The sequence below is a fragment of the Malurus melanocephalus genome, unplaced genomic scaffold (assembly GCF_030028575.1).
Source record: "Malurus melanocephalus ecotype Western Australia unplaced genomic scaffold, MMel_1.1 scaffold_357, whole genome shotgun sequence".
NCBI lineage: Eukaryota > Metazoa > Chordata > Aves > Passeriformes > Maluridae > Malurus > Malurus melanocephalus.
Window position 1 is genome coordinate 554870 of NW_026623589.1, and position 13296 is coordinate 568165.

A 13296-nucleotide genomic window follows, 5' to 3' on the forward strand; every position below is an offset into this window, starting at 1 on the left:
GTCTGCATAAGCTTCCAGGGCTATGTTATCCAAGGTGAATGTGTTCCCTTGAATAAAAAGGGGATTCCTTCCTTGCTATTTTATTTCTGCATGCAGCAGTAATGTTCTTAATGCTAAGTTATTMTATTCACTGTAGCTAGTAATAATTTAATGTGTTGAAAAATTGCTGAGTGTTGAGTCACAAAAAAAAATAAAAACTTGTTCCGTGCATCTTAGCAAAAGAAAACAAACGTTACAGGACACAGTGTACTAAAACCTTCATGGAGGTAAAGTAAYAGATGCTAATCACTCTTTTAATGGAGCAGGAAACAGCTAGAATGAGCAGCAAGATGTGTCATTAACACCAACTTTAAATATTGTCATATTAACTTTCTTGCAGTTTTCTAAATGCTCACCTGTGTTGCGAGAAATCTGTCAACGGAGAAACAGTGATGCAGTGAAACAGTGACAGCCCTTCAGCCACCTGTTTTCAAAGTTATCCARTCCTGAACATCTAAAGGTCTTTATTGGGAGTATATGCCTGACATCCTTTCCATTTATCATTGGAATAGAATATATGTCACCATTGCTTAATAGAAGTAYCAGCTCTTTTCCAATCCATGGACAGAATTTGTTAAATATTTTCTCTTTTGAAAATTCCTGTGGCTTGTATCTCTGTAATGTAACCACTATCAAAAATTACTATTGTTTGGGATGTTCTGGGTTTGTTTTTTTTTTGAGGGGGAGGTGTGGGATGAAGGGGGAGAAAATGTTGGGATTTTTTTTGGTTGTTTAATTCACTTTAAAAATCGTTTCAATTGAGCTAAGCATTAATAAAGACAGACATTTTACTCATAAGTGCAAGTTTCCTTAATATTGTCTCAGGCCTCTCAAAAATGTCTGAATCTGATGACTAGTTTATGCTGATTGGCATAAAAATCAGACATTTCATGATTAATCAGTAAACATTTTATTCCATGGCTATTCTTGAGGAAGATGCCATTAACCAACAGAGGAGATGCTGAATGCTAGCTAYTTCATCAAAGCCATGGAAAATGTGAGAAGCCACTGGAATCCAGAGTGGCACACAAACGGGTAAGCAAAGCTTAGAAAAGTCCAAGTGTCTTCAATCCAGACTCTGGTACAGCATCAAGAGCACCACAAAAGAAATACTGACAAAAAATAAAATTACAATAACCTTCAGTCCAAATGGAAACAAAACAATCCTTTCACGTTTTCATCCCACAAGGTAGTGCAGATATCACATATGTTCTCTTAAATGAGAAAGTGAGAACAGGTCTGAAGTCCTCTAATTGTCCATGTCCTGAAGCACTTACTTTTTTTTATTTTAGTTTGTCTGGCTTTGTTAGTCACTGAGCAGATGATGACAATTTTTCATCATGATTAATACCAGGATTTGAGGTTTGGTCTTTTTCCATATTGCTACAAAGCCAAGCATTATTTTGCAACAGCAAAGTTCAAGTCCCCATCACTCAGATCCCTAGAATATTTTTTGTGAGAAAACAAAGTTCAAGTCCTTTCTGAATCTTATTCAGAACAATGTCTGGAAGGCATTTTTAACAGCACCACTGTTCAATGGAACCACTATCTCTGGCCTGATACATATTTCATTTCAAAGATTGAGAATGGACCACTGCAAGGATATAATTACCTTTGGAACACAGTCCATAATGGCTTTCAGATTCCAGTCTTGTTTCAATTAATACACATTTTAGAAAATACCAACCTTAAAAATAGAGTAAGGAATGCTTCAGAATTTACTGCAATGCTCAGTAAATCCCACACTGTGAAGCCTCCCTTCCCCTGGTCTGAATCTGCTTGTCTATAGCTTCCAGCCACTAGAGCTCATCGTTCTTGGGCAGACTAAAGATCCCATTATCAAGGTTTTGTTCCCTGCATTTGTACTGGTAGACCCTGATCAAATCATCCTCTTAACCTCATTTACGAGGAAATGCAAAGACAAAGCTTGTTAGATCCTTCACTACACAACACATTTTCTAGTCTTTTAATTAGTGCCACGGCTTTCTCTGAACTTCCTCTAATTTAGCCATATTAATTAATGAACCATAGATTTCAAACTGGACTCAGTATTCAAGTAACAAACGCTCTCATGCAAAATTCAGGAAGATATGCCTGCTGAACACATCTCTATTTATTCCTCCAAAGTTCATAAAAGTTATTTAAGACACAGAATTGGACTGGAAATTCATCACATCTGATGATCAACAAACTCCCTCAGTCAAACGCAGTAGTCAGTATTTCCTGTAACCCAAAGTTATTAGGATGTTTCTTACACAGGATAAATTGCAAATCAAGCTGTCACAATTATCACTTCACAGAAATACATTTTTTACAATAAATATGGACAGCATCTCATTTTTTCCTGTACCATTCATTGCAATGAAACATATTCAGCTTTGAGCCAGCCTTGGCTGTGTAAGAGGCAGAGAGGATAATCACTTCTGAATCCTCTTCCTTACTTAGCAAAGCTTCAACTTTTCAATCCTTAGCAAACCATCAGTAGCTATTACATGTTTTTTAGGACACTCCTAGGAAGCTAAGTGCCATAGAACTGAGAAAGGACACCATGAAGAGCCCAAGAAGAATGCATCCTTTCAGCCAGAAGTCTCATTTCACACTGACAGTTTCACACCTAAGAATTACCTACCCTTTAACACATGTAAAATATGTGAAGTGCTGCTGGTTGATTACAGTAGACTTTCATTTCCAAACCAAAATATAGACTACTAACTCTAATTTTCAAAGAAATCAGRGAATATTACATTAACACTTTTAGCTTTATCAACCACTTTTTCTAATTTCATCAAAAATACATCATGCTAACTTGACATGCTGGCTTTCCTATAACTCATGTTGATTGGCACTAATTATACACCACTTCTTTAATTCATTATTAATTAGGTCCCTTATTATTTTGCCCAGAAGTGATGTCAAACTGACAGACATGTAATTATCCAGGTCATGCCTTTTAGCCTCTTTGAATGTTGGCACGTTAGCCATTTTTGTGCTCTTTCTCCAGTATTTCAAAGCTTATAAAAAAATCAGCATTAATGATCCAGGAAGCTCATTGGACAGCCCTGTTGAAACTCATTATCTGAGCATGCCAATTTAAAAATGGCTAAATTTAGCCACTACTAAAGAGCAACCCCTTGAGTGCCTATTACTGGAAATTATTGCATCGGCTCCCTATTATACAATTACATAATATAACACATACATCTTTTAATTTGCCAATCTTTTTACACTTTACAATTTCACCACGTCTCTCACATTAGACCAATACATCTGCTTGATTCTAAAGTAATTCAGTGCTTCATATCAGCCTTASTAATGTTTACTATCTGTCTTCTGTTTTCACTTTCCTGCAACGATTTACAATGTACATATTACTTAAATTCACAGCTCTACTAGTTGTCCACTGAACGTGAGGGTAAGATTTTAACCCATCTGGCCTCCTTTAGTACTGGCTCTAGCCCAACAAGCATTGGTGGGGAAAAGGATGGATGGTCCTTATTAATTTTGGAAGTTTAAATACATAGTGATTTTCACCAAACTTAACATATGCAGCAGTAAAGGGAAAAAAGCCAAGCTGGTTTTACTAGGTAAAGGCAAGATAATGTGACCATTATCATGTGTTAGTACTTCACATTTCCCTAGGGACAGAGTATAAACTATGGCTTGTACTCCACTAATCGGAGACTGTAKTTGCAGCCTAAGATGAATTATTTATGAGGAACAAAACAGTGACTGATAGAATTCAAGTCTGAAAGTTTTATTCCATACTGCTTTCAAGTCTGAATTTGTGGCCTGAGAACTGTAAAACTGCTTTGGTACTTATACTTTGGTTTAGTCTGCCCTTACTTTGATACTGATGTGTTTTAGTCTATCCTCACAGATCCATTGCCACATGCTTGTGGCAAGCAGTAAAGTAAAAGTTCTTGCTTTTCCCCACTTCTTTTTCCTGCAAATCAAGGCTGGCCTTTCCACAGGTATGTGGATGGCRTAGTTCAAAGTGCAAGACTTCACATAAACAGTCATTCCCTGGTAGATACACGAACTTAGCACACAGGAAACAATAAGCAAAGTCTAAAGTCTTCCTATGAAGATCACCAGAGCCAAGTAGAGGCCTTTGTTTCACSGGTGTCAACAGCTTCACGTAGGACAAGTACTTTAGGGAGAACATCCAAGAACAGCATTCCATAGTTCAGACCAGTGGGATGGGATTTGTCTGGTCCTCAGCAGATGCCGTGCCAATTTAAACATTGTTAATTTATTATGAGCAGCAGTGATCCAAGCAAATATATTATTCATTAGAACATCAAAGGTCCAAGGAAGAAGACTGCATACAATTATTTGTTTCAGGTCTCTTTGCAGAGATGATTGCACCATGAGAAAACTCTGCCAGCCAAGACACCCTACAAAYTGGTAGAGGGCCAGACTAAAATGAAACCAGCTCTATGCTTCAAAACAGCCACTGCTAGTTAAAGCATGAGACTTATCAGAAGACTGTTCATAACATTTATRCTCAGACAACAGATAATTTGCACAAGGTCAGACTAAAAATTATTGGGTTTCATGGAAGGATCTTTGGCCATCTTTGTACGTGCTCAGGTGCTACTCAAAACACAACATATGCTAACTTGGCCACTGCACTAGCATTACAAAATAACAACCCTCATAACAGACCCTGGCCTCATGACAGAAAGGTCAGTACTCAGTAATCTACACTGCACAACAACGCCTAACTCTAGTTCTTCCTAAATCTAGGTCATTACTAAGGATAAATTGAAGGCCAGATGATCACTGAAACCAGCAGCAGTGAAAAGGAGAAAAAGTGAAGGAAGGAGGAATAAGGGAAAGAGACAAAGAGATAAAGCTTTTATAGGTGAATGAAAACAGAGGAGGGGTGTTCATGTAATTAATCACATGCAGTACAGCCTCTAAACACACAACTTCTACAGACAGAATAATTCAGACTGTGCTTTAATCTGACAACAGATTAAAATGCTTCTGGAGCAAAGACCAAAACTCAGATCCATCTCCTCCAGAAGCCCTGTTTGAAAGTCATGTTCACATGATGAGATGCTACCTAAGTGAAATCAAACAAGTAGGTAGCTATGTCCCAAAACCAGCCTCACAGAGCCTATGTGGTCTTACACATAGCTGGATGGTCTCAGTGTCAGATTACCTGCATTAAAGGAGGAGAAGCTGCCACCTGTAATGGAACAATGCCTACACTGAGTCTGACAAAACCCAGTTCCTAGAGAGGTTTTAAGGGTGTGAATTCCAAGAAAACCAGATACACGCTCACCCCCTCAAATGAAAGGCTAATGTTTATGTCCTCACCTTTCACATGTGCAGTTCAAGTAGTTCTCTCTCTCTGGTGGCTTCTTTTAAACAAGCAGCAAGAACAGATGCTTAATTCAGGGCTGACAATCTTGCTTCCAGGAGTGAGTGTTGTAAACATCATAATATCTTTGCACTTCCACTTGTGACTCTAGCTTTAGATACTGGGACATGAACCAATTAAGAGTGTCACACAGTGACAAAAGACAAACACCTAGGATAATAATCACCCAGTAAACAGTTACAGCTCATTCAGTGTTGAAAAGAATACATATCTATCCAGTACAAACCAAACCTAGCTACAGCCAAACACCACTTCCAAGCCTGCGAGAAGTCTGCCAAACATGAAAACTAAAKTGAGTACAAAGCAGATATTGTAATACCATTCAGTTCTCAAATACTTGACAAGCTGGGTTTTAAAAATATACARACTGGACTTTCCATAGTTAAGATAAACACAAATTTGGCTTTCTGAATATATTGTTTATTTATAGTTGAACGTTAACATGTGAACAGAAATGTGCAAGCACACAGGGATAATCTTTCAATGATGTTTCTGTTTAAACTGAAGTCCACAGTAGCCACATGTTCCGGTCTTTGTCTCTTTGTCCTGCAAAAATATAAAAATACAATAGCTGCTCGTTTCACTCCATAAAACTCTTAGAAATTACAATTTTTCTCTTATTTATTTTTGCCATTTTAAAAATTATCAATATAGCCACAGTACAGAGTTTAGTCTTATTTGAAACACTGAAAGCAAAATGATGGTATGAGGTTCATGCTTTATTTCTATATCCTATGCAGCTTCCCTTATTGCCAGACTTTCAACAACCAGGCCTTATTTCGGTGATAAAATTTTATAGTCAAGTCAAGTTATATCTCTTCAGCAATACATGCTCCTCTTACCAAACTGGATATCTTATGCCAGTTTGGTCATATCTGTTCAATGTTCTGAAAAGATCATTTCACAATTATTTTAATACAGAATGGGATTTGGCATTTCCTAGACAGGAATTTTGGTCAGTAACAGTTAGTTGCAGGAAGGAGGAAATTTAAGTAGGAATCCATGAGAAATGCTGAAAGAAAGTGTTTTGTAGAAAAGGAGCAATGAATGCTGTATAAAATTTCATTATTTCCTAAAAAAAAWMCATGTATTTTTCAGAATTTTGAAGYGTAACTSACTGCAAGCTGTTGCTGCAGTCCTTCCTAGCACAAAACACAATACAGCTAAATACTCAGGGCTCTTGTTATTTAGGATGTAACTATTTGCAGTCATGAAACAAAGTTAAACTCATGGTTCCCCCAATACAGGATTAGAATTGAAAAACCCAAGCTATCCTCCATTCCCCAAAGCCTGGATTTCAGTTGCTAGAACTAGGGAAAAGAAGCTAATCTAATACCATTCTGTTTGCAGACTTTACTTTTCAAGAACTAAATCACAAATTGTAATATGATTCTGAACACAAAACAGGTCTCAAAACACCTGAAATATAAAGTATTCTTCAAGAATGTGGCACAGGTCAAACAAATCAACATAAAGATCAGGTGTGTGCTACAGAAGTAAAGGTGRAAGAACACAAGCTTCCTTCCTAAGTGTTACAAATCAGAACCTCCAAACATTTGACTTTGACTTGAATTAAGTAAAATGAATTATTACAAAGTTCTTACTTTGCTCAAAATAAAAATGCTTATGGCTCTAGTTAGGAGTCACAACAACACCGACACTAAAGGACACCAGTTCTTCCCTATCATTCTTTTAGGCATTAGGAAATGTCAAAGTTTAGGTGAGCAAGCAAAGATTTTAAGACATCTGCAATCAGGGTCTACCTGAGAACAGTACCTAAGCAACAGCTGGATCAACTAAGGTCACTGGACAGTAGCCTCAATATTTTTATTCTCTAGAACAAGAATACACTGGAAACTATCTCTACTGTCAACAAGAGGAACGTTTATTCTTCATTCTCTGGCTATGACTGAAATATTCACTCTTCAGGAGTAGAAAGATTACCAGAGACTGAAAAAGGGGGTGGCTTGTTTGGTTTTCCTCTTTTTTTTCCCCTTGAACTTGCAAGATTGAAAATAAACTGCATATTCTTAAGAATAAGGCAAACATTGTCAAACTACATGGTGGCATTTAAATAATTACAGTATAAGTCTCAAAATGCAGCAAAAATGTTAATTTTTGCTCTCAGTGCTTCTTACTACTTCCCCTGATTTCTTAAAAAAAATACTGTCCTACTAAACAAATCAAAATTTCAATAAAGAATTTCTGTCACTTCAAATGGATGCTCTCTAATTCTTCTGATTGATATTAGGCACCAAATAAAATGAGCACTTCAGGTGGCTACTCCTTATATTTTGTTTTTATATTTTGTTAAGTTAACATTCCAAAAAGTAGATAATCTTACAAAAAAAAAGAATGTTCAGGCAAAACATGCCATATGCAGAATAATGACATTACCAAGTTTATGTATACTTTAGGATGTCCCAAAGCTCCACCACCACCATCGCATGATACCACTCTGCTTTCAACTTGACTCACAGGCTGCTCTGCTATCAAATCGATTGCAAAACTCTTGTTCACCTGTAAGAAAAAGAGGGAAACTTTCAAACACCATCCCCACTCAAACAGAAAACAATTGCTATTTGCTGCCTCCCCAGGCAGGTCCACTACAGCCATTTTGAGAAGTTCCCGCTTAGGTTTCCTCCCAACTCTTCCACCAATCCTTAGGCTGTGCTCTAAGCCAGATCAATGAACTATATATTAAACTCTGCAAAAGTAATCCCTTTCCCCTGATACACAGACCACATCAGGTTTCAGCAGATTCAGCAGAGAAGTGAGCAGGAACAAGCAGACAAGAACAGAAGATATTTAACCAACACTGTATTCTGCTTTAGTGACTACTTGATAAAATTGCAAAAGAATCTCTGCTGATAAACCCAAAAATAATAGTGAAACAAGTAAGGTCAGGCATGAGATAAAACAACTGCTGGTAGTTTAGAGTCCCTAGCCATGTACCTTATTCTATCACTGCACAGGAATCTCATGAAAACATGAACGTGGTGCATAACAGCAGTCAGAAAGACAAATTGTTCAGCATCCAAAAAACCAAAAACCTCTAAATGTCACTACTCCACTCTGTAAATCCATCATACACACTACCGAATATGYACATCACTGACAAGTAGGGCTTCTTCTTAGAATACACCTGCATGGCCTGCAAGCATATCCATGTCTGGACWGGCTGGTGACACAGCAGCTTGTCCCTCAGCAGGACCTAGAGCACTCCCAATACTCTCCAAGCCTGCACTGAGCAGATGACTATCTCTACAACTCAGGGAAAAGTAAAGGGRAGGGGACATCTTTTTCAAAGGCCGTGTTATACATGCATGAATATCAAATAACATGCACACCCAAAGRAGGCACTATCTACTGCTCTGTGTATAAAGTTCATAGGCATCCTGGTATTGGAACAAAGGTGAGATTCTTGGGRAAAAGACAGCTACACATTCAGTACATAAATCCCTAGGAACTAAAATGGTATTTTTATATGATCCTAGTACATAGCAACTCAGCATCTTTCACCAAGCTTCCCATTAAGTGTCCCCCAAATCTGCGTATTTTGGTACAATAATGGAAAAGCCAGTTTAATCAACTATTTGTCTCTACCAAAGATGATAATAGCTAAAGAAAGTTAACAAAAAATTGAGTTTTAGTAGTGAACTCCACTGTCTGGGGCCTGCATCCAGAAATCATGTAATTTTTGYCTAACTGCAAGGACTTTTACTGTTGCTTTCAGTAACACTCAAAACTGTGCATCCTTCATTTGTGCTAAAGGAGGAGGGAGACAGAATCAAAATACAGCTTCACTTCAAGATTAGAAGCACGAATTCCATTTATCCCAGTATTTCTTAACCACAAAAGGTACTTGTGGGGGGAGAGGGAAGCAAAAACCTCTCACCACTGTACAGTTGAGACTCATCTGTGGCTCACCCTATTAAACAAGAGACAGTCTAGGAATTCACAGGGAAAATCCACCACAGAAAAAAAAAGAAGTGTTTGCAGTTACAACAACTAAAGCACAGCACTACTTAGCAGAAAGGGGCTGATTCCCTCAGCACATCCAGATGTGCCTTGCCCAATCAATAGGCAATTTTTTTCCTGGCTACAGCACCAGTTTGACAATTTCATTTCAGTTTCTTCCCACCTATCCATCCGTGCCAGTACATGGTCTGGGAGACCAAAGCGATAAAGCCAAACATGGTTGATCCAGGTCCAAAGATCTAGAGAGAAGGCTGGAGAGAATATTTAAAACACACAGCACTCAGATCAGTTCTCACACCTTCAGCTGCTGCACCAGCCCAACAGAAAGGGTAGAGCTCAAGCAGGAATGGCAGTGTTGAAATAGGTCCTGCTCTACCTTAGAGACTACAGAAGGGCAGGATGACCTTAGGGATTACAGAAGGGCAGGATGACCTCGTTGGACTGCAGCAGATGTAGTTTAGCAGTTGCCATGCTCAGTTTTCTCACAGCTCCTTGCTTTAGGCCCTTGCCAGAGAGCACTAATCCCCAGTCCCCCARAGACAACAATGATTTTAGGTAAAACACATGGATTTCACTAAYAACTAGGCTGGCATAACCAAGGGGACAATAAGCACATACTCTAGGCTGTGTCCCTGGGTCTGACCACCTGAAGCACACAGGCCCAATCACCCTGACTGGGGCAGGCTCCAGAAGCTGCCCCAGATAGGAAAGCTGTGGCTGGACTGGGCCAACCCCAAACCTTATTTAACCACTTGGACCATACTGAAGGCAAAGGAAAGAAGCAACCAAGAAAGAAYAGCCACCAGGTGAGCTTTTGCTTCAGAAACAAAACATTCAGACTACAGACATGGCTGTCAACCCTAACAGTGACAGATGAAACCCACTGTGGGATAACGACAAAGCCCTTAGAAAAAGATCCTATAATAGGCACATATCATTTTAAGTGTTTAGCATGCAAATTTGGTCCAATTTCACTATTAAAACTTAGCATTAAACCTTGCTCAGYAGACTTAAAACCTGGCAATTGCTGGAGAAGGAAGAACTGGGCTGAACTGAAAACCTTGGGTGTTCCACCACCATCATYACCTGATGGCAAAGGCACATTAGAGGGACCACTGCCCTGTGGAGAATTAGGCTTAAGGAGCATTTTCTATAAARTAGAAGCAGGYAACACTTGGGARAGACCTACTTTGCCAACTATCCTCCCTGAAGAAAGCTAATTCAGCATTTTAAGTGACATTTTCATTTAATTATTTCATGTGTACAACCCCATTTTCACCACACAGCATGAGTTAAATTGTTTCCATCACACAGTGAGGTAAACTCAATATGAAAAYTCAGATCTCAGTATAATTAGTTCAGGTTAATTTAGGAAGAGAATTAAATCCAGCTATATAAAAAATCTACCACACCTTATAATTACATAGCCTTTGCTATACATAAACACTTAAAGCACTAACACACAGGCACTATTCAAAGACTCAGTCACTGAGGAATGCAATTTAACTGAAATAACTGTTTCTCTCTCAGTGCCCAGCAGATCCCTCATGGAGCTTCATCATTACAGAAACCTCAGTGATGAAGAACTTATCAACAGAGTGGGTGTGTGAAATTCTAAGCAGCATCAACAGGGCCACCTTTCCAGTACTGCACTTGGATGAGGCTGATATTACCAAACTTTGTATTTGAGGCTTCATAATTTCAGAATACTCTACATTTTACTTTGATTTGTTACATCACTCTTTCATCAAATGCTTATCAGTATTTGCTTTCAGCAAATTTGCTTCTCAGCATTTTCACTTTGGGTAAAGATCAGAATTTTAATCACGCAGCAGTAAATTAAGCTTCAAAACATATATGTAAACAGACACAAAAACAGACTAACAATTCAGCAGAGTAATTACATAACTTTTTTCAATATAAATGCACAAAAACACACTAGCAGTTTCTTAAAATACATGCTTAAAACAAAAACTGCTCCAAGTTTAAAATGTTCAAACACCTACAACCCTAACACCTTAAATGCAAGCACTTAACAGATGTAGAGCAAGTCTTGAGTTTTACAGGTTTTTTAAAAGCAGGGAGGTAAGACAGAAGCTACTATAAGCTGCCTTAAAAAAAATTTGCACCGTAGTGAAAAAAACCCCACTGAAACCCAAAATCCAGACCAGTTGGGTTTTGGCAGGGTTGGATTTTTTTTGGTTGGTTGGTTTTGGTTGTGGGGTTTGGGTTTTGTTGATTTCTTGGTTGTTGGGGTTTTTTTTGGCTTTTTTAGTTTGGGGATTTTTTAACGGCCATGACGTTGTAGACACTTCTATCAGGTACAAAGAAAAAAACCCATAAACTACCCCCTCTCCCACAAGAAAAAGCAGAATGAGTTACCTCCTTTTGTCGTCCGACAAATCTAACTCTTCTATAATCCTTCGCGTCATATACCTAGAGTCCAAAATAAATTTGATCGTATTTAATTAGCAACAACTATAAACACAGAMCACCAAGACTTAGAAAATAAACAGCTTGAACCGTTTACTTAGTTTCAAAGTCAGTTTCACCTTCACCACTTAGTTCAAGTCTTAGTTTCACCTTACAAGCAGGCAGTATACTGAAAAATTAGCTTGAATCTCTCACACAAGGAAATAAATTCCGCATTGGAAAGTAGACAAAAAAAAGAAACTGGAGGTGTGGAGGGTGGCATGAAAGCCAGTAAACAGAAGCCTTAGTTCTGATCATAGAGGTATTACTTTCAATGCTGTTCCTTGATCTCATACTGATACCTGGCAGGTGAACTAAACTGGRAAATTCAAGTTTTGCATTTATTTCTATTCAGCTAAGTGACCACAGAGCGAGCTTTCCCACATTAGCTCCACCAGCCATCCTCTCACATCTCTTCAAGGCACCACACGAGCCTCCCTTGCTGACACGCTCAGCTTTGCCATAGGAAAAGTGCTAATGTGAAATTGCAAAGCACCGACACAAGGGTGGCTCCACCTGTCAACTCTTCGGCTGGGTCACAGGCCGGATTCAGACCGGAATGCTCGATAATGGCCAATGATTAATAGGTTCCTTTGTTGTTTTTTTTCCAAAATCGTGTATGGATCATCCAAGAGCATGAAAGTTCCACTATGCTCAGTGAAAGGAGACTTACAGAATAAATTAGGTTGGAAAAGACGTCTGAGATCATCAAATCCAACCAGAACACTAGACTGAACACTACCATGTCAAGYAGACCATGACACTAAGAGGCCACATCCAGCCATTTCCTGAACACCTTCAGGGACAGTGACTCCACTGGGCCTGGGCAACCCATTCCAATATCTAACCACCCTTTCCGTGAAGAAATTCCTCCCGATGTCCAACTCAAGCCTCCCCATTACACCACACCACACCAGCGCGCTGCTTGCGGCCCCGGTATTTCCCTCAGGAGCCCGCGGGACGCGCCCGCCGCCCTCCCCGGGCAGCGTAGAGGCGGCAGCACCGGGCCCCGCGGGCTCACCTGCCCSGTGTGCGTCACCAGCTCGCCGGTGTCGGAGGCCCGCACGCCGTAGGAGCGGGGGGCGGCGGTGACAGCCAGCCCCGGGCGRGACAGCGGCGGCGGGCGGCGCAGGAGCCAGCGGAAGGTCGCGGTGGGCGCCGCCATCTTCGCGGCGGTCACGTGGCTCCCGGTCAGGCGGGCGGGCACGGATTGGCCCCGCCCCGGCGCGCGCGCTTCCGGCAGCAGCGGGGACACGCGGCCGCGGGTCGGGATCGGCGGCGCTTTCCGCGGGGGTGAGAGCGGTGAGGTGAGCGGGCAGCGGTGTCCGCAGCGAGGGAGGGAGGGAGCGGGACGGGTGTCCTCACTGTTTGGGGCGGTGGGCAGCGCGGAGGCAGCGGCGGGAGGGGAGGAG

General features: G+C 40.1%; 1 protein-coding gene across 1 annotated transcript; it reads right to left on the minus strand.

Annotated features, from left to right (window-relative positions):
- Window positions 1–5811: 5811 nt before the first annotated feature.
- On the minus strand, window positions 5812–13084 carry NDUFS6 (NADH:ubiquinone oxidoreductase subunit S6). The gene is made up of 4 exons (XM_057378419.1): window positions 12906–13084; window positions 11795–11848; window positions 7829–7951; window positions 5812–5977 (listed from the first exon to the last, which is right to left on the minus strand). The coding sequence occupies exons 1-4, from the start codon at window positions 13047–13049 to the stop codon at window positions 5912–5914; spliced, it is 387 nt and encodes a 128-aa protein (XP_057234402.1). The 5' UTR covers window positions 13050–13084; the 3' UTR covers window positions 5812–5911.
- Window positions 13085–13296: the final 212 nt, after the last annotated feature.